At 37.1% G+C, this 21,032-nt stretch overlaps 2 protein-coding genes across 3 annotated transcripts in view; both read left to right on the top strand.

Annotated features, from left to right (window-relative positions):
• Positions 1-13,431, top strand: part of LOC110307975 (estradiol 17 beta-dehydrogenase 5-like) — a 35,616-nt gene extending 22,185 nt beyond the window's left edge. For both annotated transcript variants that reach the window (XM_029484977.2, XM_021180290.3), the window contains 4 exons: positions 304-413; positions 700-865; positions 10,111-10,193; positions 13,179-13,431. In XM_029484977.2, coding sequence (XP_029340837.1) covers positions 304-413; positions 700-865; positions 10,111-10,193; positions 13,179-13,221 — 402 coding nt within the window. In that variant the 3' untranslated portion in view covers positions 13,222-13,431. The remainder of the gene's footprint in view (positions 1-303; positions 414-699; positions 866-10,110; positions 10,194-13,178) is intronic.
• A 5,525-nt stretch (positions 13,432-18,956) lies between these two features.
• Positions 18,957-19,690, top strand: LOC147001080 (large ribosomal subunit protein uL16-like). Its single transcript, XM_085831307.1, has one exon. The coding sequence runs from the start codon at positions 18,980-18,982 to the stop codon at positions 19,622-19,624; it is 645 nt and encodes a 214-aa protein (XP_085687433.1). The 5' UTR covers positions 18,957-18,979; the 3' UTR covers positions 19,625-19,690.
• Positions 19,691-21,032: the final 1,342 nt, after the last annotated feature.

Below are 21,032 nucleotides of genomic sequence, written 5' to 3'. Positions count from 1 at the left end.
CTTCTCTTGCTTCTTCATATTCTATTTTTTCTCCTTTATTTGATTTGTGTGTCATAGTCTCTATGTGAAGCCCAAGATCATCTGAAATTTATTATAACCTAGAATAGCCTCACATTCATTACAATCTTCCTGCTTCAGCATTACAAAGTGCTGGGTTATGGGCATGAGACACCACACGTGGCCTTACAGTGATATATTCATTTTAAACATCATTAACTCAGTTGTATAATATTTTAAACAATTTTTTACATTGAATGTAGAATTTTTTATAAATTGGAACGTTTCTATTTTCTCCATCTACAGGTAGAATGTCATCCTTATCTCAACCAGAGAAAACTTCTGGATTTCTGCAAGTCAAAAGACATTGTTTTGGTTGCTCATAGTGCTCTGGGAAGTAACCGTGACAAAGAATGGTAATGCAGACAATGAGAGTCAAACAGAAGGAAAACATTGTTGAATACATATTTTTTTATCTTATCCCTTCTTATAACTTATTCTGAAATGAACCAGAAGCATGGTGAAATTTCATTTTGAGCAGGAAAATACTATGCTGGCTTTATAATTCCATGTACTGTACATCAACCTTCCTATATACTGGAAGTCTTCTAACAAATCCGAGGTGTTGGAACAGGAATTTAACATTTTTTTATAGGTCAAATTTTAATGTATCGGAATTTAACATTTCTACCTCTCTTCCAGGGTGGACAAGAGCTTTCCTGTTCTTTTGGATGATCCAGTTCTTGGCTCAATGGCAAAAAAGTACAATCGAACTCCTGCCCTGATTGCCCTTCGCTACCAGGTGCAACGTAGGGTTGTGGTCCTCGCCAAGAGTTTCATTGAGAAGAGGATAAAAGAGAATATGCAGGTGATGAGTTGCTTTGGGTATTAGGCACCTACACAGAATTGCCCGAAAATACATTGTTCATAGTCCTATAACCCTAGTGAATCTTTTTACATTTCCTGTGCATCTGGGCTTTAAGGACATCTCCAGGAACCTTAAATCCTGTTTAACAGAAAGACCACTAATTACAGTAACATTTTATCTTAGCATTACATTGGAAATTTAACCTTAAGTGTGTGGCATGTGTTGCAGGATTTTCTATGTCCCATTACATTAGTGCAGAGTAGGCCTGTGATTGGACAAGGAAAGTTAGGCAAAGCTAAGAGTTGCAGAGACAGAGCATCTCAGAAGAGTGGGAGGAGGAGAGGAGAAAGAAAATGGCTATGAATATGAACCCATGTGATGTTTACCAGCCACAAGTAGTTGTGGTATAATAAGGTTAGATAAATTGAAATAAAATTTTTATCATTATTAATTAGCTCTGAAATTATTTTATTGGCATCTTGTAAATTGTGATATTATTGATTCATAAATCTGATTGGTTAATTAAGCTTTAAGAGTTTTAATTCTATTGAGTAATTGGGTGATGTGATTGCTGACCGTGGGGTGCATGATAGCTAGAGGAACTCGGGGGGAGGGCTCCAGAGAAATGGCAGTCAGAGGGACCTCTGAGTGAAATGGCATGGCAAGAGCCCTTTAGCCCTCTGTTTTCTGGCACTACTGCAGGAACATGCTAGTTCATCTTTTAATATTTCCCACACAGTCATGTTTTCTTCTTCGTTTTTTGAAATGAGGTCACTAAGATAGGTGACTTACATTTTTTAAATTATATGTAGTATATTTTTATATTTTCCTGTACTGACTCATATTTTATTTAATATTCAGGTCTTTAATCACTTTGAATGCAGTTTATATCAACTTTTTTATTACGTCTTGACTCCTTGAGAGTAATTGCTCATTGCAAACAGGGAGTCAAGTATTCCCTCAACACAATGAGTGCTAAAATCAATCCACAACTATGTATTGGATCATTATAAAAAGTCACTAATGTAGCTTATTGGTTTGTGGTTAGAGATTTGTGTGGGATGGTCTGATCCCAGTCAGGCTATTCTAATCTTGGCCAGGCTCTCCCTTGTTCTGCAGTGAAAAGGCTCACACATGTGATGAGCTGTGGGGTGTGTGCTCCAGTGAGCTTACTAGAACAAGTCTTTCCTCTCTGTACTGTTATCATCCTGCTGGCCAGTATCCTCACATTACACAATCACCAAGTAGTGAATCTTATACAATGTTTTCTTTCATGTGTAAACTTTTGTCAGATATACCATTCCTTCTCATTATACAACAGAGACTCAAGACATGTGACCACAATTATTCCACATCCTAATGTAGACAGTGCTACATTCATTAATTACAGAGTGAACCCTGGAAGACACAAATAAGAGGAGATGTTCTTGTAGTCCATCTGTTTCATTTTTTCATTCTGTAAATTCACTGCTCTTAGATTTTGTTTTTGCTAAAATACTTCAGTCCAAAATGTACCATTTCCCCATTACTTTAAATTAGAATTTATCATGAATAGGGGTTCCTTCTCTACATATTCAGATTCTTAATCACTTCTTCCCCCCCTCTCTTTCTTTCTTTCTTTCTACCTTTCTTTCTTTTTGTGTCTGACTGGTGTTAATCTGTCCCGCATGAAACACACCCATACTCTTTTCCATTACCTTGAAAATCATCATTCTCTATCCATTCCAGATTATTCTTAAGTTTGATCAGAATTGCTGTTTATCATTTCACATATTGATGAAAACACACTTAAAATTTAAAACCAGACAAATAATTTGTTGACAATGAGACTATTTCTAGACTCATTTTTAACATTGATTAAAGTATTTCCTTTTCGAGATGTGTCCACCTCCCAGATGACCTAACTCTCACATTTATACAAATGTATATAGGCTGTGGTTCTTCTATATGAATTAATCTGTTATAGGAATTTTCAATCAATTGGCCAGTTTCCCCTTGTAGGATTTAAGTATTTGTTTGACAGAGTTGATATTGCATTGAAATTTTTTATTATTGTAGAGATGGTGGCTGTTTGACAGTATTCAGAGGTTCAAACAATCAATCATCATCATTGTCTTAATTATAGAATTTTCCATTTATTCAAGTAGTTTTATGTATGAATTGCTAACTTCCATAAGATTCAAACCAATGAGTTTGTACTTATTCTGTTCTCTCCTATTGAGTCAGAGAAAACATAATTTTTACTGATAGTTTTCTGATGTTTCATTGACTGCCAAATGTGCAAAAATATTTTAAAAATTTGAAAGAAGAGCCTGTTACTTAATATGAATGATCTTAAGGCATCCTAATCATCCTTTTCTCAGTGTTAGCTTTCAGAGAACTTTGGTTTCATGAGCCCATTTGTTTCCATTTGTCAACAATAGGAAACCATCATATTGACTAAATTGACCACATTTTATAAAAGGCAATTTTCTTGATGGTACTTCTTTGTTCTTTGAAGATTAGTTATTAATATTTACAGGAGTCTTATCTTGAATTGCATTAAGATGGCATTTTTTATATTCTAATTGCTAATGTCTTAGGCATAGAATAAAACTATATTGATGAGACTATTTACTTGGAGTCAGCCACTACTTCTTGCTCTTACAGTCTTTCTGCTTGCCTTCCACATTGACTCCTGAGCACTGAGAGAAGGGGTTTAATGAAAAGGATCTCTAATAGGTCTAAGTGTTCCCAAGTGTTTCACTGTCTGCACATTGTACAATTCTGAGTCACCATGTTAATTATCATGAATTTCATGAAGCCTTTCTTATGATGGATGAATAATGCTTTCATCTATGGGTATATAAATATATCATTAGGAGTCATTTTATTGCCATATTCCAACTACAACGGGACTGAAGTAAATACAAATTCACAGAGACTTTCTTTTTTTTAAAATATTTTTATTAGGTATTTTCCTCATTTACATTTCCAATGCTATCCCAAAAGTCCCCCATAACCTCCCCCCACTCCCCTACCCACCCACTCCCACTTTTTGGCCATGGAGTTCCCCTGTACTGGGGCATATAAAGTTTGCACGTCCAATGGGCCTCTCTTTCTAGTGATGGCCGACTAGGCCATCTTTTGATACATATGCAGCTAGAGTCAAGAGCTCCGGGGTACTGGTTAGTTCATAATGTTGTGCCACATATAGGGTTGCAGATCCCTTTAGCTCCTTGGGTACTTTCTCCAGCTCCTCCATTGGGGGCCCTGTGATCCATCCAAAAACTGACTGTGAGCATCCACTTCTGTGTTTGCTAGGCCCAGGCATAGTCTCACAAGAGACAGCTATATCTGGGTCCTTTCAGCAAAATCTTGCTAGTGTATGCAATGGTGTCAGCGTTTGGAAGCTGATTATGGGGTGGATCCCTGGATATGGCAGTCTCTAGATGGTCCATCCTTTGTCACAGCTCCAAATTTTGTCTCTGTAACTCCTTCCATGGGTGTTTTGTTCCCAGTTCTAAGAAGGGGCAAAGTGTCCACACTTTGGTCTTCGTTCCTCTTGAATTTCATGTGTTTAACAAATTGTATCTTATATCTTGGGTATCCTAAGTTTCTGAGCTAATATCCACTTATCAGTGAGTACATATTGTGTGAATTCCTTTGTGGTTGGGTTACCTCACTCAGGATGATGCCCTCCAGGTCCATCCATTTGGCTAGGAATTTCATAAATTCATTCTTTTTAATAGCTGAGTAGTACTCCATTGTGTAAATGTACCACATTTTCTGTATCTATTCCTCTGTTGAGGGGCATCTGGGTTCTTTCCAGCTTCTGGCTATTATAAATAAGGCTGCTATGAACATAGTGGAGCATGTGTCCTTCTTACCGGTTGGGACATCTTCTGGATATATGCCCAGGAGAGATATTGCAGGATCCTCCGGTAGTATTATGTCCCATTTTCTGAGGAACCGCCAGACTGATTTCCAGAGTGGTTGTACAAGCTTACAATCCCACCAACAATGGAGGAGTGTTCCTCTTTCTCCACATCCTCGCCAGCATCTGCTGTCACCTGAATTTTTGATCTTAGCCATTCTGACTTGTGTGAGGTAGAATCTCAGGGTTGTTTTGATTTGCATTTCCCTGATGATTAAGGATGTTGAACATTTTTTCAGGTGCTTCTCTGCCATTCGAGATTCCTCAGGTGAGAATTCTTTGTTCAGTTCTGAGCCCCATTTTTAATGGGGTTATTTGATTTTCTGGAGTCCATCTTCTTGAGTTCTTTATATATATTGGATATTTGTCCCCTATCTGATTTAGGATAGGTAAAGATCCTTTCCCAGTCTGTTTTTAGTCTTTGTCTTATTGACGGTGTCTTTTGCCTTGCAGAGCTTTGCAACTTTATGAGGTCCCATTTATCGATTCTCGATCTTACAGCACAAGGCATTGCTGTTCTATTCAGGAATTTTTCCCCTGTACCCATATCTTCGAGGCTTTTCCCTACTTTCTCCTCTATAAGTTTCAGTGTCTCTGGTTTTATGTGGAGTTCCTAAAAAAGACAGCATTTTCAACAAATGGTGCTGGCACAACTGGCGGTTATCATGTAGAAGAATGCGAATTGATCCATTCCTATCTCCTTGTACTAAGTTCAAATCTAAGTTGATTAAGGAACTCCACATAGTAGTAAGATTAATCTCTGGTGTTAACTTTCACACTGTCTCTGACTGGAGCTTGATCCTCCTGTGATTCTGTTAGCTTCTGTCAGCACTCCTGAGAGTCCAACTCTCACTTGAGTTCAAGTGGTCAGAGCACTCTCTGCAGGCTAGCTCTCCTCTTGCAGGGTAGGTGTCCAGAAGTCTGGAGTTCTGATCCACCCTCTGAGTCCTGAGGTCAGAGCCTCTGGCAAGGAAGGTGCACAGGAGTCTGGGTCTCAGCTCTGCCTCCTGGCTGAGGATGAAGGCCCGAGGCGACCCTGTCCAAGAAGCTCTGTTGCTTCTGTTCCCCAGTTCTCTCAGGTGATCATGAGGTCTTGGGTATGCTAGGGTTCCTGCTGTGTGGAGAGTCCTCTGGGGCCCTAGATGCCCTCTGCTGGATTCACACAGAAGATGGAGAGGCTGGCCTCGACCTGAATGGATCCCAGCCTCTGGTCAGGCAGGGTTCCTTTGTCCCTGTTCCTGCTGGCACAAGATCCTCCATGATTCTTTGGAGCTGATATTGTATTCCACTCACCCATGATCCCGAGGTGATCCCAAGGTTCTGAGGTGTGGAGAGTACGCTGGAGCTCTTAATGGCCTCCGCTGGGTTCAGACCGAAGATAGAGAGGTTGGCCCCTACCAGAACTGATCCCCCTTCCATGACTTGTATCATGAATGGTTGTTGGATTTTGTCAAATGCTTTCTCAGCATCTAATCAGAGGACCATATAGTTATTTTCTTTGTGTTTGTTTATATAATGAATTTCATTGATGGATTTCTGTATATTGAACCACCCTTGCATCCCTGGGATAAAGTCTAATTGATCATAATGAATGATCATTTTCATGTGTTATTGGATTCAGTTAGTAAGAATTTTATTCAGTATTTTTTTGTAATTTAGGTATCAGAGTAATTGTTGATTCATAGATTGAATTGAATAGTCTTCATTCTGTTTCTATTTTGTGGAATAGTTTGAAGAGTATTGTTCTTAGGTCTTCTTCAACCCATCTGGTCCTGGACATTTTTTTTTTTTTACCTGGGAGACTATTAATGACTGTTTCTATTTATTTAGGGGTTATAGGGCTCTTTAGATCTTTAGATATTTATCTGATTCTGATTAAACTTTGGTACCTTGTCTCTTTCTAGAAAATTGTCCATTTCATTCAGATTTTCCAGTTTTGATGAGTATAGGCTTTTGTAGTAGGATCTGATGACTTTGTAGATTTCCTTAGATTCTGTTGTTATGTCCAATTTGCCATTTCTGAAATTAATTTTTGGATACTGACTCTGTGCACTCTGGTTTGTCTGGCTATGGATTTATCTATGTTGTTGATTTTCTCAAAGACTCAATTCCTAGTTTGTTTGATTCTTTGCTAGTTCTTTTTGTTTCTGGTTGATTTCAGCCCTGACTTTGATTATTTCCTGACATCTACTCCTCTTGTGTGAATTTGCTTCATTTCTTTTTAGAGCTGTTACGTGTGCTGTCAAGCACTTAGTGTATGCTCTCTCCAGTTTCTTTTTTGAGGAACTCAGAGCTATGAGTTTTCCTCTCGGGGCTGCTTTCACTGTGTCCAAAATGTTTGCATATAGTGTGGCTTCATTTTCATTAAACTCTTAAAAGTCTTTAATTTCTTTCTTTATTTCTTCCTTGGGCAAGTTATCATTGAGTAGTGTTGTTCAGCTTCCACATGTGTGTGGGCTTTCTATTGTTTATATTATTATGAAGACCAGCCTTAGTCTGTGCTGATCTGAGGGTGCATGGGATAATTTCAATATCTTTGTATCTGTTGAGACCTGTTTTTTGACCGATTATATGGTCAATTTTGGAGAAGGTACCATGAGGTCCTGAGAAGAAGGTATAATCTTTTGTTTTAGGATGAAATGGCCTATAGATATCTATTAAAACTATTTGTTTCATAACTTCTGTTAGTTCAACTGTGTCTCTCTTTAGTTTCTGTTTCCATGATCTGTCCATTGATGAGAGTAGGGGGTTGAAGTCTCCCACTATTATTGTGTAAGGTACAATGTGTGCTTTGAACTTTAGTAAAGTTTCTTTTATGACTGTGGGTTCCCTTGCATTTAGAGTACACATGTTCAAAATTGATCGTTCATCCTGGTATATTTTTCCTTTGATAGGTATGAAGTATCCTTTCTTTTAAATATCTTTTGGTTGAAAGTTGATTTTATTCATTATTAGAATGGCTACTCCACCTTGTTTCCTGGGACCATTTGCTTGGAGAATTGTTTTCCAGCCATTTCCTCTGATGTAGTGTCAGTCTTTGTCACTGAGGTGATTTTCCCATACGTTGGGTCCTGTTTCCATATCCAGTCTGTTAGTCTATGTCTTTTTATTAAGGAATTGAGTCCATTGATATTAAGGGCAAATGAATGTTTCTTTATGTTCTTAGGGGTGGAGTTATGTTTATGTGGCTATCTACCTTTTGGATTGTTAAAAGATTATTTTCGTGCTTTTTCTAGGGTGTAACTTCCCACCTTGTATTGGTGTTTTCCATTTATTATCCTTTGAAAAGCTGTAAGTGTGGAAAGATATTCTGTGAATTTGTTTTTGTTTATGGAATATCTTAGTTTCTTCATCTGTGATAATTGAGAGTTTTCCTGGGTATAGTAGCCAGGGCTGGTATTTTTGTTCTCTGTTTATGGAATATCTTAGTTTCTTCATCTGTGATAATTGAGAGTTTTCCTGGGTATAGTAGCCAGGGCTGGTATTTTTGTTCTCTTAGGGTCTCTATGATGTGTGCCCAGGATCTTTTAGCCTTTATAGTCTCTGGCAAGAAGTCTGGTGTAATTCTGATAAGTCTACATTTATATGTTACTTGATATTTACCCTTACTGCTTTTAATATTCTTTCTTTGTTTTGTGCATTTGGTGTTTTGATTGTTATGAGACAGGAGGAATATCTATTCTGGTCCAATAAATTTGGTATTCTGTAGGCTTCTTTTTTGTTCATGTGCATCTCTTTCTTTGTGTTAGGGAAGTTTTCTTGTATAATTTTGTTGAAGATATCTACTGGCCCTTTAATTTGGGAATCTTTGCTCTCTTTTATACCTACTATCCTTAGGTTTGGTCTTTCATTGTGTTCTGGATTTCCTGGATTTTGTGTGTGTGTGTGTGTGAGGAACATTTGCATTTTCCATTTTCTTTGACTATTATGTCAATATTTTCTATGGCATCTTCTGCACCTGATATTCTCTCTTCTATTTCTTGTATTCTGTTGGTGATGCTTACATCTTTGACTCCTGATCTCTTTCCTAGATTTTCTATCTCCAGAGTTGTCTCCATTTGTGCTTTCTTTATTATTTCTACTTCCATCCATCCTGGATGATTTTGTTCAATTCCTTCACATGTTTGGATGCGTTTTCCTACAATTGTTTAAGGGATATTTGTGTTCTTTCTTTACCTGTGTTCTCTTATATTTCTTTAAGGGAGTTATTCCTTTCCTTCTTAAAATCCTCTATCAGCATCATGAGATGTGATTTTTAAATCCAAATCTTGCTTTTCCAATGAGTTGGGGTATCCATGTCTTGCTGTGTTAGGAAAACTGAGTTCTGATGATTCCAAGTATCCTGAGTTTCTGTTGGTAATGTTCTTACACTTGCCTTTCTCCATTTGGTTATATCTGGTGTCAGTTTTTCTTGCTATTTCTGGCTGGAACTTGTCAATCCTGTAGCCTGTAAGCCTGTGTCAGCACTCCTGGGAGACCAGCTCTGTTGTGGTAGAACTTTTGTACAGAGAGCTCTGGAATAGCCCAAATTCTGGATGCAGATAGCAACTGGAAGGATCCTGTCCTAGCTGCTCCATTGTTCCTATGTTCTGTGTGCTCCCAGCTGGCCCTGCTCCAAACAGTTATTTTAAAGAAAGTAGAGATCTCACTTCTTGGCCTGGGAGTGAAAGCACTCCTGGGAGACCAGCTCTCTCAGGACTCATGCACAATAGGCTGTGAAAAAAAGGATGTGATTATTGTCACTATTGGTCTATAGTGCAGCTTGAGGTCAGGGATGGTGATTACCTCAGAAGTTTCTTCATTGTTGAGAATTGTTTATTCTATACTGGGTGTTTTGGTTTTCCATATGAAGTTGAAAATTGCTCTTTATCTGAGAAGAATTTAGTTGGAATTTTGATGGGGATTGCATTGAATCTGTAGATTGCCGTTGGTAAGATGGACATTTTCACTCTGTTAATCCTACTGATGCATAACCATGGAAGATCTTTCCTTCTTCTGAGATATTCTTTGATTTCTTTATTCAGGGACTTGAAATTCTTGTCATACAGATATTTCACTTGCTTGTTTAAAGCTACACCAAAATATTTTATATTATCTGTGACTGTTGTGAAGAATGTTGTTTGCCTACTTTCTTTCTCAGCCTGTTTCCTGTATAGAGGAAGGCTACTTTCATATGTGATATTCATCACTTAATGATTTAATGAATATGTGCTTTCTTTCTTGAATATATTAAGTAGTTATCTGCACCATTTAGTGTGGTACATTTGTAATAGGCAGATTGGGAAATATGCAGTATAAATATAATAATCAAGTTCCTTTTGTATGATAGGTTTTTGAATTTCAGTTGACTTCGATGGACATGAAAGTTCTTGATGGCCTGAACAAAAATATCCGATACATAGGTAGTTCTATGTAAGTAATTTCTTTTTAAAATTAATTTTAATAATTAATTATTTTATTTATTTACATCCCAAATGTTGCCCCTTACTGGTCCTTGCTTGAGGAGTTCTTCCTCCCCACTTGCCTCTCGTAGCCTCTGAGAAAGTCCCCCAACATACTTCCACTTTGAGATATCAAGTCTCTATAGGAGACTTAGGCACATCCTCTCAAACTGAGGCCTGACAAGGCAGTTCTCTGCTACATAGTACAGGGGGCTTGGATCAGCCAGTATATGTTCTTTTGTTGGTAATGTAGTCCCCGGGACTTCCCAGGAGTCTAGGTTATTTTTCACTGGTGGTCTTGCTATGGGGTAGACAACCCCTTCAGTTCCTTCAATCATTCCCCAAACTCCTGCACTGGGATCCCAACCTCAATCCAATACCTCACTGGGAGTATCTGCATCTATCTCCATCAGCCACTGGATAGAACTTCTCAAAGGACTCCCATGTTAGTCTCCTATCTGCAAGCAAAACATAGCATCAGTAATAGTGTTAGGGTTTGGTGTTTGTCCACGGGATGGATCTCAAGATGGGCTGGCCATTGGTAGCCCATTCCTCCAGTCTTTGCTCCACTTTTGTCCCTGCATTTCTTTTTGATGGAACAAATTTGGGTCAAAAAATTTGTAGGTGCATTTATATCCCCATCCCTGCAATGGTGTCCTCTCTGACGACTGGAGGTAGTCACTTCAGGTTCTATATCCCCACTGTTTGACATTTCAGGCTAAGGTCATGCACATTGAGCCTTGGAGGGTTCCCCATGCCAGGACTCTGGGATTTCCTTGAGGTTCCCCCCAACCCCAGCTCCAGTTGCTACATATTTCTATTCATTCTCCTAGCCCTTAGTAAACATATTTTACCCCAACTTTTTTCCTGAGCTGATTATAACATAAATATTAGTAGTTTCCTTAATTCAAAAAAGAAGTCCAGAGACAACATTAATCAGGAAAGAGACAAAAGCCTTAGCAACTATTTCCAGCCTCCTGTGAATTCTGTCCTGTGGCCTGAGCAGGAGGGGTGGAGCCTGGCTCAGGCTGACCTCCTGAACTTACTGCTCTCCTCCTGTTTTATGGAAAGTTTTGGGTCATCAGTGGTGAAGGATCTGTATCCTTCATTAAGGCTCTGAATTGGTATGTCCTGGGATTTACACTTGAGGCAATTCAATAAGTCTATTGAAACATTTTCAATTCAACATCATGTCATGTGTTCTGCCACCTGCTTAATCAAATGTGTGACCATCCTTCCTGTGGTCTATGATATTTCCTCTTAATGAAATTGTTCATTTAATTCAGGCAATTTAATGTTGCAATTGAATGAATGTTCTACTTTGTTTATATTGCACCCCCAAGGACTAAACATTGGTTTGTGACACCAATAATTGGCTTAATGAATTCTATAGCTCATTTGGTATTGTTTTTCTAGAATAGCAATACCTCAATGTTCAACATTCAGAAGTTATAGAGAATAAGATTATAGCCATCACTATATCACTATATCATGTGGAAGCCAAACCCACATGATGAAGAACTTGTAGACAACAAGAAATTTTACTCTTACTTGATATTCCATATATTTTATAAATTTGAGGTAGAAAAATTATATGTATGTTATAGTTATATGTATAACACTTTCTATATAATATTATACATATATATGTATATGTATATATATATGTATGTATATATATATGTAATATCAATAAAGAAAGAATGTAATATATTTTTCTTGTTCTATTGCAAAACTACTTCTAAAAGTATATAAATATGAGAATTTATATCTGTTGACAAGCTTAATAAAAAATAATATATATTATAAATTTCTAAGCCAGGCGGTGGTGGTGCACACCTTTAATCCCAGCACTTGGGAGACAGAGGCAGGTGGATTTCTGAGTTTGTGATCAGCCTGGTCTACAAAGTGAGTTCCAGGACAGCCAAGGCTATACAGAGAAACCCTGTCTCGAAAAAAACAACAACAAAAAATTCTAGCAAATGAAACCATTATTAATACTTTTATTATTATGAAGAAAGTGAAAAAACATGTTAATATTCAGAACAAGCATCAAGTACTTGCTGATATAATAATTGTGAAAAATTAGCAAAATTTTATTGCATTATATCTTGAATGATTATTAGTCAATGTTGATCTTCTATAGTTATCTTCTTGGATGCACAGTTTCATATTATATACTCATCATCCAGTTATTTTCTGTGTATTGCCTTATATGATATTTCATGTATGTATGTGTATGAGTGAATACGATCATATGAGTATAGCATTGTATGCATCTGGTGATCAGGGGTCAACATTGGTTGTCTTCATCTTCCATCTTGTTTAGGGCAGAATATTTTGTTTCCATTGTGTATTTCATGCTGCCTTTGGGTTTTCAGTAAAGTGCCTGTCTCCACTTCCCATTCCACCATGGAAATCTTATTCAGAGGCTACCATGCCCAACTTTATGTAGGTATCGAGGATCCGAAATCATATCACATATTTGTAACAAAAGCATTTTTTTTCCACTCAAACATGTCACCAGTCCATTTTTTCTATGTCTGAATCACAAATAGTATAGTGGATATAGAAAACAGTTAGCAAGTAATTGATAAATTAGTAAAATGAAATGGAAATGATACTATCTGTCTGTATCTCCCTGAAGTGTTTCTCAGTAATGACTATGTATCTTGGCTTCTTTTCAAAACAAGATGATTAGTTTCTATTTTTATTAAGAAATTGTAATTAAGAAACCTGACTACCTTTTTTGGATAGATGTGTATTTGAGTGTCTATTTTCTGTGTAAGACCCAGGAGAAGGGGCATGATAAGAATTTAGTTTTTATTCAGCTATTTATACAATAATGTTTAAGGTATATGGTCTGCATTACTAGAAAATAATTTTGTTTATTTTCACACTAATAACAATTTCAAAGTAGTAACTCAAAACTAATATGATTTACTTATCTTTCTAGTTCTGAGGACCACCCTGATTTTCCATTTTTGGATGAATACTAACATGGAGGTCCCTGTCGTGCCTTGTGCCAGAAGTCACTACATAGGAAGAGTGTATAGAAAGGGTACTCTCAAAATGTGTTGATAGCATATCACCCTCACCCTAACTTCTGTGCAATTCTGGTTCTGCTGAATCTATAATCTTAAGCAAGAAAGCAAAAACTATATATATTTCCCCTTTCTGAGAAATAAAAGAATCATTTTTCTTTAGCATTTATCTTTGCCAGCTTATATTATTTATGTGTTTTAATTTATCCTGATCAATTTGCATCCTGGAAGGATTTACCTAGGAATATGTGTGTAGTGATTGAACTAATAAAAGACATTTTACTAACATATCTGATATAATGGTAAAGATAATTATCATTCTCTGGGAAGTAGCATTAGCAAATATTTAGTAATAGTTTTTTCTCTGGAATTTCAAGAATTAGAAATCATATCCTGTATAGTCTAGAAAGTGTGCCAAACATACAAAAGGAAACCTTGAGTCCTAATGATTCTCCAGGAATTCAGACTGAAGTATCCTTGAGGGAGGGTTGACAGGAGTTTACGGGAAACCAACCTTCAAAACACATGAAGATTCTGATGAAGGGAAATTTGGGAGATGCATGCCAAACATGTCTCTTCTTGGGAAATATGGATCAATATACTTTGTAAAACATATCCAACCAATAAAGTTTTGTTTGCACACAGAACTTCCTCAATCTTATGATGTGCATCAGTTCTAGAGATCAGAATGTGCCCAGGAAAAGCGATGCATTGTTCATGATTAAAGACACGTATTTAAACTCTTCAATGTCTTTTTAAAAGATAGTATTTATAAGTATTTTTATTTATTATTAATTTTTTAACATTTATTTTTTATTGGCTATTTTCTTTATTTGCCTTTCAAATTGACCCATCCAGCAGGTCCAGTTATTCGAGGGTCTCGAGGGGACCTTCTCCTAATAACTAAATGGGGGGTAGAGAGAGACGAGGGCCTTGTGCGAATAACAACACGGAAACCGTTCTGGATTGCATCAAGGCCCCAAATGTATTGAGAAAGGCCCAAGGCTTAAATGCACAAGCAAAAGGGGAAGTACAGATACTTATCAGTGGGAGTAGTGGGGCAATACAAGCAAAAGGAGAAGTACTTATGGGAGGGGGGCAATAGAAATTCTTTCTTTTGGCAGCTACATGGGGAAGCAGGAACTTGGTGGTATCAGGGTGTGGTCAGGACATCATCAATGACTTAGGGCTGGAACATTCTGTGGTTCTCGGAATCGGTGTGTCGGTGGCCCGCTTTTGACCCTTTCCTTCTGGGGGGGGGGGAGAGGCCCAATTTAGAGATCAGGACAATAGTGTTGTCTTAATAGCTCCCAACATCTCCCCCATTTTAATATTTTTATAAAGGCATATTGTATAATAAATTTGTAGCCACGTTTTTAACGATCGCCTAAACGTCTGTTTACTCACCCAGTGATTTTTTAAGACCACGAAGGACACAAGGACAAGTCATCTATGAGGCTTGAATTAATGGTTCCAGTCTGTTGGGTATAACTTGGGACAGCCAAGGGATTTAGGAACTAAGCAAGCTCCATGGGTAGAGGTAGAGGTCTGATCCCCAGTGTGTAATGTTAGGGGCCATGTACAGGATTGACTCTCAGGCCCACAGATTTTTACCCAGAGTAACCCTGACCTGCTCCTCTGCGGTTTTTCCTGGGGGAAGGACCCTAGGGCACTCAACCTTCATGCAATCAGACATGCCTCTCAGAGACTGTCTAACAGCTTCCAGGCTAATCTCTGTGCAGTACTTAGTCTTACAACTCTCACAGGCAACGGCTTCAAGTTCCAATTTTTTGATGTGTCTAGCCTGAGATGACTGTTTAGTTTCCAGTGTGGCAAGAATGTATGTATATTACCATCTCGGAAACACAGACTATGTCAATCTATAAATGATTTGTGGCATGAGACTGATGGCCAAATTTAGGGGGAGGGGAATGATCTTACTTAAGCATTTTATGGAAATTGAGTCTCTCTCCCCGAGAAGAGGGTGATGAAGCGGTATCCACATCTGCCTCTTCTCCAGTAACCTGCTTGTTATCACCAACATCCAGCTGATGATAATGAACTGAAACAAATGCGCTTGAAAGAGATGAATCAATTTGAGATTTAACAAATTGGGTCAATTTCTGAAATGCCCAAGGACCGAAGGAGATCAATAGGGGCCCCAAAAGGGAGGGCAACAAGGTCGAAAGCCAGGGGGAGATTGAAAACCAGTTTTGGTAGTCCACCTTTCCCCTAGGCCATTGTAAATACGTGTGTATGGGTGTAACTCAGCTATCTATAGCTCTAAGTATCTACTCTGGTTCCTCTTTAGGTCTTAAACTTCCTTTTTCCTAGTTGATGGTAAATTCCTGTGTAAGGCAGTGACCTAGCTTTTATTCAAAGTGATAGTGTAATGCCAGAGGCAATTCTGAATGTTACTGAATAGGCAACACTCTCCCTGAATTCCAAGCCCTTGGTCTGCTCAAGGACTTTCTAGGACAGTGGAACACCGGTCAAGGCTTGGCTATGTGTGAAATTTCTGCGTTTCTAGCCTTAATGTAGGTCCTGTCCTATTACTAAGACTACTACTTCTAAGACATCCTTTGCCTCCAAATTTTTATCTATATAATATGTGGCTCTGACAAAGCTATGGAAATATTCCTATGCTTAACATTAACAAAATGCGCAGTATGCAGCTGTTGAACTAAGGCTGTGGTAGATACCTTTTCAAAGTTTGCATTCTCAGATTTTTAAACCAAGGATCATTTTCTAACTCTAATAGGCAGCAAGACATAAGCAGGTCTCTTACAAAAACATAACAGTAGATTCCTTATCTAAATTAGGATCTACACAATTAGTTAATTGACAAGAATTACAATGAATATAAAAAGACTTGCCAAGATTGGCGATCTTAACTCTTAAAATTATCTAACAATAAGCATATAGGTAAGGTACACAAACTTTCATAGCTATAAGGAGCTGGCCTGAATGGCCAAAAACAGTGTCTCTAACGAAAGCATCTTGTACATTCTCTGTACTAGTCTTTTTGCCTCACGAGTCAGCTTTTTTAGTTGTTTTTATTTTAAGTTGGCACCAAGTTGGCACTCCTTGCTGCAGCCCATGGTGGAGATAGGAACTTTCTTTATCTGTTTGTAAGTGGCTGCTCTCTGATTTCTCCTCTTTTGTGCATTTAACACAGCTTTCTGGTCACCACTATCAGGGCACTCACAGGTCACAGGTCAGCCTGTCACATTGGAAGCAAGCATGCTCTTGTAGCATTCTGTGGAAATAACAGAAACATTCCCCCTTTTCCCCATATTAAGTATCTGAACAGGATCATGGCAAGTGCCAATAAGTGGATCCTTTTTAATCTGCCCTAGACACTATTATATCCAGTTTTTCCAAAAACAAAAATGTGATCCAAATAATGTGCACAGGGATATAATTCCCCCCCTTCTTTGTTTTTAAAGAAGGTATAGTTTTTAAAGTTTTACAATATCTTGTCTTTGAGAATTATAAAATATCTCAGTAACATGTGTAATATTAAATTGTTGACAAAACATCTTAAATCTTTGGCTGTAATAGCCAGTTTTAATTTGATTTAGAACACCAAGCAAGAAAAAAAAATCAACACAGGCAATGACTAACTATACTTTTAGTTGCTTTTCTTGTTAAAGTACTTGTAATTAGAAAGACTAAAAAGGCATCAATAGTTATATGTGCATATTTTATTTTTCTAAAATCAAAAATGAGTATCCATTTGTAATAATTGATTAAGTATAAGTCCTCGAGAATTAACACTAATGTGTGGAACAGGTAGAAACTGAGGACACTGAGAGCAAATCTTTACAATATGACATGCACATTTATTTACTTATTTTAAGTACCAAATTATTATTTTAATCCATTACTATTTTGATGATGTAAAAAATGAGATTATATGGCCAATTATTTTTGTATAAGATCCATAATCTACCTGGGATATAAATCTAGCGTGGCATTGTCTTAAGAGGTCTTTTCCAGGCAATCTTCAACATTTTAAAACACCATCTACAGCACATAATTTAATTATCTGTGCTGAAGCAGGCAGAAACTCAAAAGAATAAACATGTGATCTAATTCACATATACTTTTTTCCCATAGAAGGGTTGTTTTTAAATACAGTAAATGGCATGCATGCATGCATGAATTTATAGAAGATACAAAAACATGTATATAAGCAATTTTTAATTTATTTTTAGGATGAGTATCAATTTTATTTAAAATGATGGTATATAATAGGTCAAATATCAATAGTTTGCAATAACCAATTGCTGTTTGGAACAAGAAATTCTTAATTAGCACCACAGCAGCTTTATAATAGGATGTTAAAACTTTAAGGTGAAGAAGAATGATTTTACATTAATGTTTTTTCTTGCCAAAGAATAGCTGTGGACACATTTAATAACAATAACTAGAATATGTAGCTAATATTTGATTACCACCAATTATAATCGATACTAATAGATTATAGAAGTTTCCTCTACTTTCTGTTAAAGCCTTTTTGGTTCTCACCAGTTAATTTGAATCTCACTTGATAGCACCTAACAAAGGCTTAGGTTCTCCTGTGGTGAGTTTAATGTGAGGTCTTTAGCCAATTAACATCTCCTGGAAGCTTTTGAAAATAAAATTTTGAAGCAAATTTGTACCACAATTTTCCAGTATAACTAAAACCCTAAATATTAAAAATATTGCCTCTGAATCTTATGAAGCAACAATTATTCCCCAGAAATTTAAACTTCCCTTTAGAGGAATTGGCTAATAGAATACTTTTTACTTAGGAAGCAATATACACTGAAAGATTCAAAGTGTTAGCTTCTTGTATTGAAGTCTGGACAATGAAAATTTCTTACATAATGTAAGACTATATTAGCCATATCTAGGAGCAAAACCCTTTAATGGTCACCAGTTTACTAGAATTAAACTCTTTACGATTAACAGGATGCAGAGGAAAAAATAATCTTTCAAATCTATAATAATTTTATATGAAGTAGGCAAGCTATCTTGTAATGCCTTTATAAGTTCTACAGCATGATTGACCTTTTATAAATCTTGAATTTAGACTTTATTATGAACAACACCTGGGTAGGTCTGAAGGAAAAAAAAAGTTGTTTAGTTAAAAAGAAATATCCCTGAAGGCAGGGAGGGGTGAAGTTTCAAGAACTTCCCTAGGCGCAGTCTGCGAAACACAAGAAACATTGTACAAGCTTTTCTGAGGCTGCTCTAAGCTTTGTATCAACCCAAATGTATATATTTTCCAATCTGAGCATCTTGGCCCTCCTGCAATGAGGACAGATTTTAGGGGAACAATTCAACTGTTTGTTCATGCCTCTAATTTTTGATACTCTTTTTAAAAGATGATTACTCTTATAATTATCTTAATTACAATATACAGGTGAATTAAAGATCTTAAATTTGAAATCAAACTGCAAGCTGCAGTCAATGGAACACTGGCAATTTTAACCATAATTTTTAAGTTTCCGTTGCAATATTAGAATATATCTATAGCTTTTGGAAAGCAAGACCCAATTTTAAACAATTTATTTCCTTAAAATCAATACCAGAAACATCACTATCGCATTACGAAGTTTGGCTGCCAATTCATGAATGCATGACAGTGCAAATGTTAATGTTCATAAAAGAGACATTGTCTCTTCTTTTCCTCTGGCACGCCACCGATGATCCTATTATCATCATGGGCCACCTCCCCGCCCCGTGTTACCGGTATTGTAAGAACAAGCCAAACCCAAAGTCTCGTTTCTGCCGTGGTGTCCCTGATGCTAAGATCCGAATCTTTGATTTGGGACGGAAGAAAGCAAAAGTTGATGAATTCCCACTTTGTGGCCATATGGTGTCAGATGAATATGAGCAACTCTCTTCTGAAGCACTGGAGGCTGCCCGTATTTGTGCCAACAAATACATGGTAAAGAGTTGTGGCAAGGATGGCTTTCATATCCGAGTGAGGCTCCACCCTTTCCATGTCATCCGTATCAACAAGATGTTGTCCTGTGCTGGGGCTGACAGGCTCCAGACAGGGATGCGTGGTGCCTTTGGGAAGCCCCAGGGCACAGTGGCCAGGGTTCACATTGGCCAGGTCATCATGTCCATCCGAACCAAGTTGCAGAATAAGGAACATGTGATTGAGGCTCTGCGAAGAGCCAAGTTCAAGTTCCCTGGCCGCCAGAAGATCCACATCTCAAAGAAGTGGGGCTTCACCAAGTTTAATGCAGATGAATTTGAAGACATGGTTGCTGAGAAGCGGCTCATTCCTGATGGCTATGGTGTCAAATATATCCCCAACCGTGGTCCTCTGGACAAGTGGAGATCCCTGCATTCCTGAAGGCTTCAATAGTTCTCTCCTATACCCTACCAAATCGTGTTCAGTAATAAATCTTGCATCAAGTTCGCTTATGTTTTTGTTTCTGATTCTTAAAAAAAAAAAAAAAAAAAAAAAGAGACGTTGTTTTAAAATCTTATCTCTATAAGTCTACTTTCTAGGATAAGAATTACATAGCATTTTATCTCAATTTAGGAGTATCTTTAGAGGACTAGTTTTCTGGACTGGTTTATGCCAGGTGCTTTTGTTTGAAAATGACTCTAGCCCTGAGTTACTACTTAAGCTAACTTTGTAACCAGTGTTATACCTTTTTAATCATACACAAATAACTTATAAGCCAATTCTCTATGACCAAGATATGTAGATCATATTTATACCTTTAAGACCAGTCAAAAACCAAATGAAGTGGCTACACAAATCTTATAAATTTAGATCAATCAAAGAATTTTACTTTTTATAGCTATACTTATAAGATAAAAACACACTTTGTCATTTGCTAAACATAATAATCACAGAATTGTAGAGAATTTTTTAGGAAAAAACAACTATCAGCTTATTTGCCTTAGAACTAAGAGGTTGCAGATTCCTTTTCTTTAAAAACAAGTTTTTCAGCAGGACCTCTCCTGCTGTGCTTGATTTTTGGCTAAAGGGAGGGGCCTCTCTCAGCCTCTGTTGTGCAAACTGAGAGTGATTCAGCAGGTAAAGTTTTAACCATTTTTTTCTTCTTCTTTTTCTTTTCTTTTTAACATGAAACATAAAACAGTCAGTCATTCAGACAACGAAACAATCATTCAGACAACGAAACAAAAACATACATGAATTGACACGTGATTGGTGCACCAACCATAGACAATAGAAAGAGGGTAGAGACTTCTCCTGTAGGGGCCAGAGAGAATAAAACAGGGCATCCCCCGATTTCTCTCTGTCCCTGGGAGAGTTCTAAAATCCATTTTCTTTTATCCCTTCCTTTCCTTTCCTGCTTGTAAGAGGCAGCTTGTCAACCAAGATTAAAATCTAAAATTTTCTAACAGTTTCTGGCAAGCATCCAAAACTTTTAATTTATTTAATCTGAGGGCAAATTTTTGAGAAAACCACAATCTCTATACACTAAATGTCTCAAATAGCCTAAAAGTTTACCATGCTAAATCTTTTTTTTAAGCCATTATCAGTTCACACTTAGTCAAATATTTTATAGCCATCTGCAAGAACGCTTTTTATTTTCTGCAACCAACAAAAACACCATTGACAAAATGAATTATATATGTTTTAGGAAATGATTTCTTAACTTCCAATAAAACCTAATCTATGAATTTTTTGACACAATGTAGGATTGGGGAGTTGTAAATAAGGTAACAGTAAGAATTGAGCTATATTTTGACCTTTATGAAGTCTCTTTAAAACCCATTTTTAT

Source organism: Mus caroli, unplaced genomic scaffold (genome assembly GCF_978045245.1).
Source record: "Mus caroli unplaced genomic scaffold, Mus_caroli_1 scaffold_15, whole genome shotgun sequence".
In the NCBI taxonomy this organism is placed as follows: Eukaryota; Metazoa; Chordata; class Mammalia; order Rodentia; family Muridae; genus Mus; species Mus caroli.
The sequence above is the reverse complement of the archived record's forward strand: the minus strand, read 5'-3'. Positions and strand labels throughout refer to the sequence as shown.

Bases quoted from the DNA above. Each gene is read 5' to 3' on its own strand.
- LOC147001080 (XM_085831307.1), top strand. From the start codon at position 18,980: ATGGGCCACCTCCCCGCCCCGTGTTACCGGTATTGTAAGAACAAGCCA.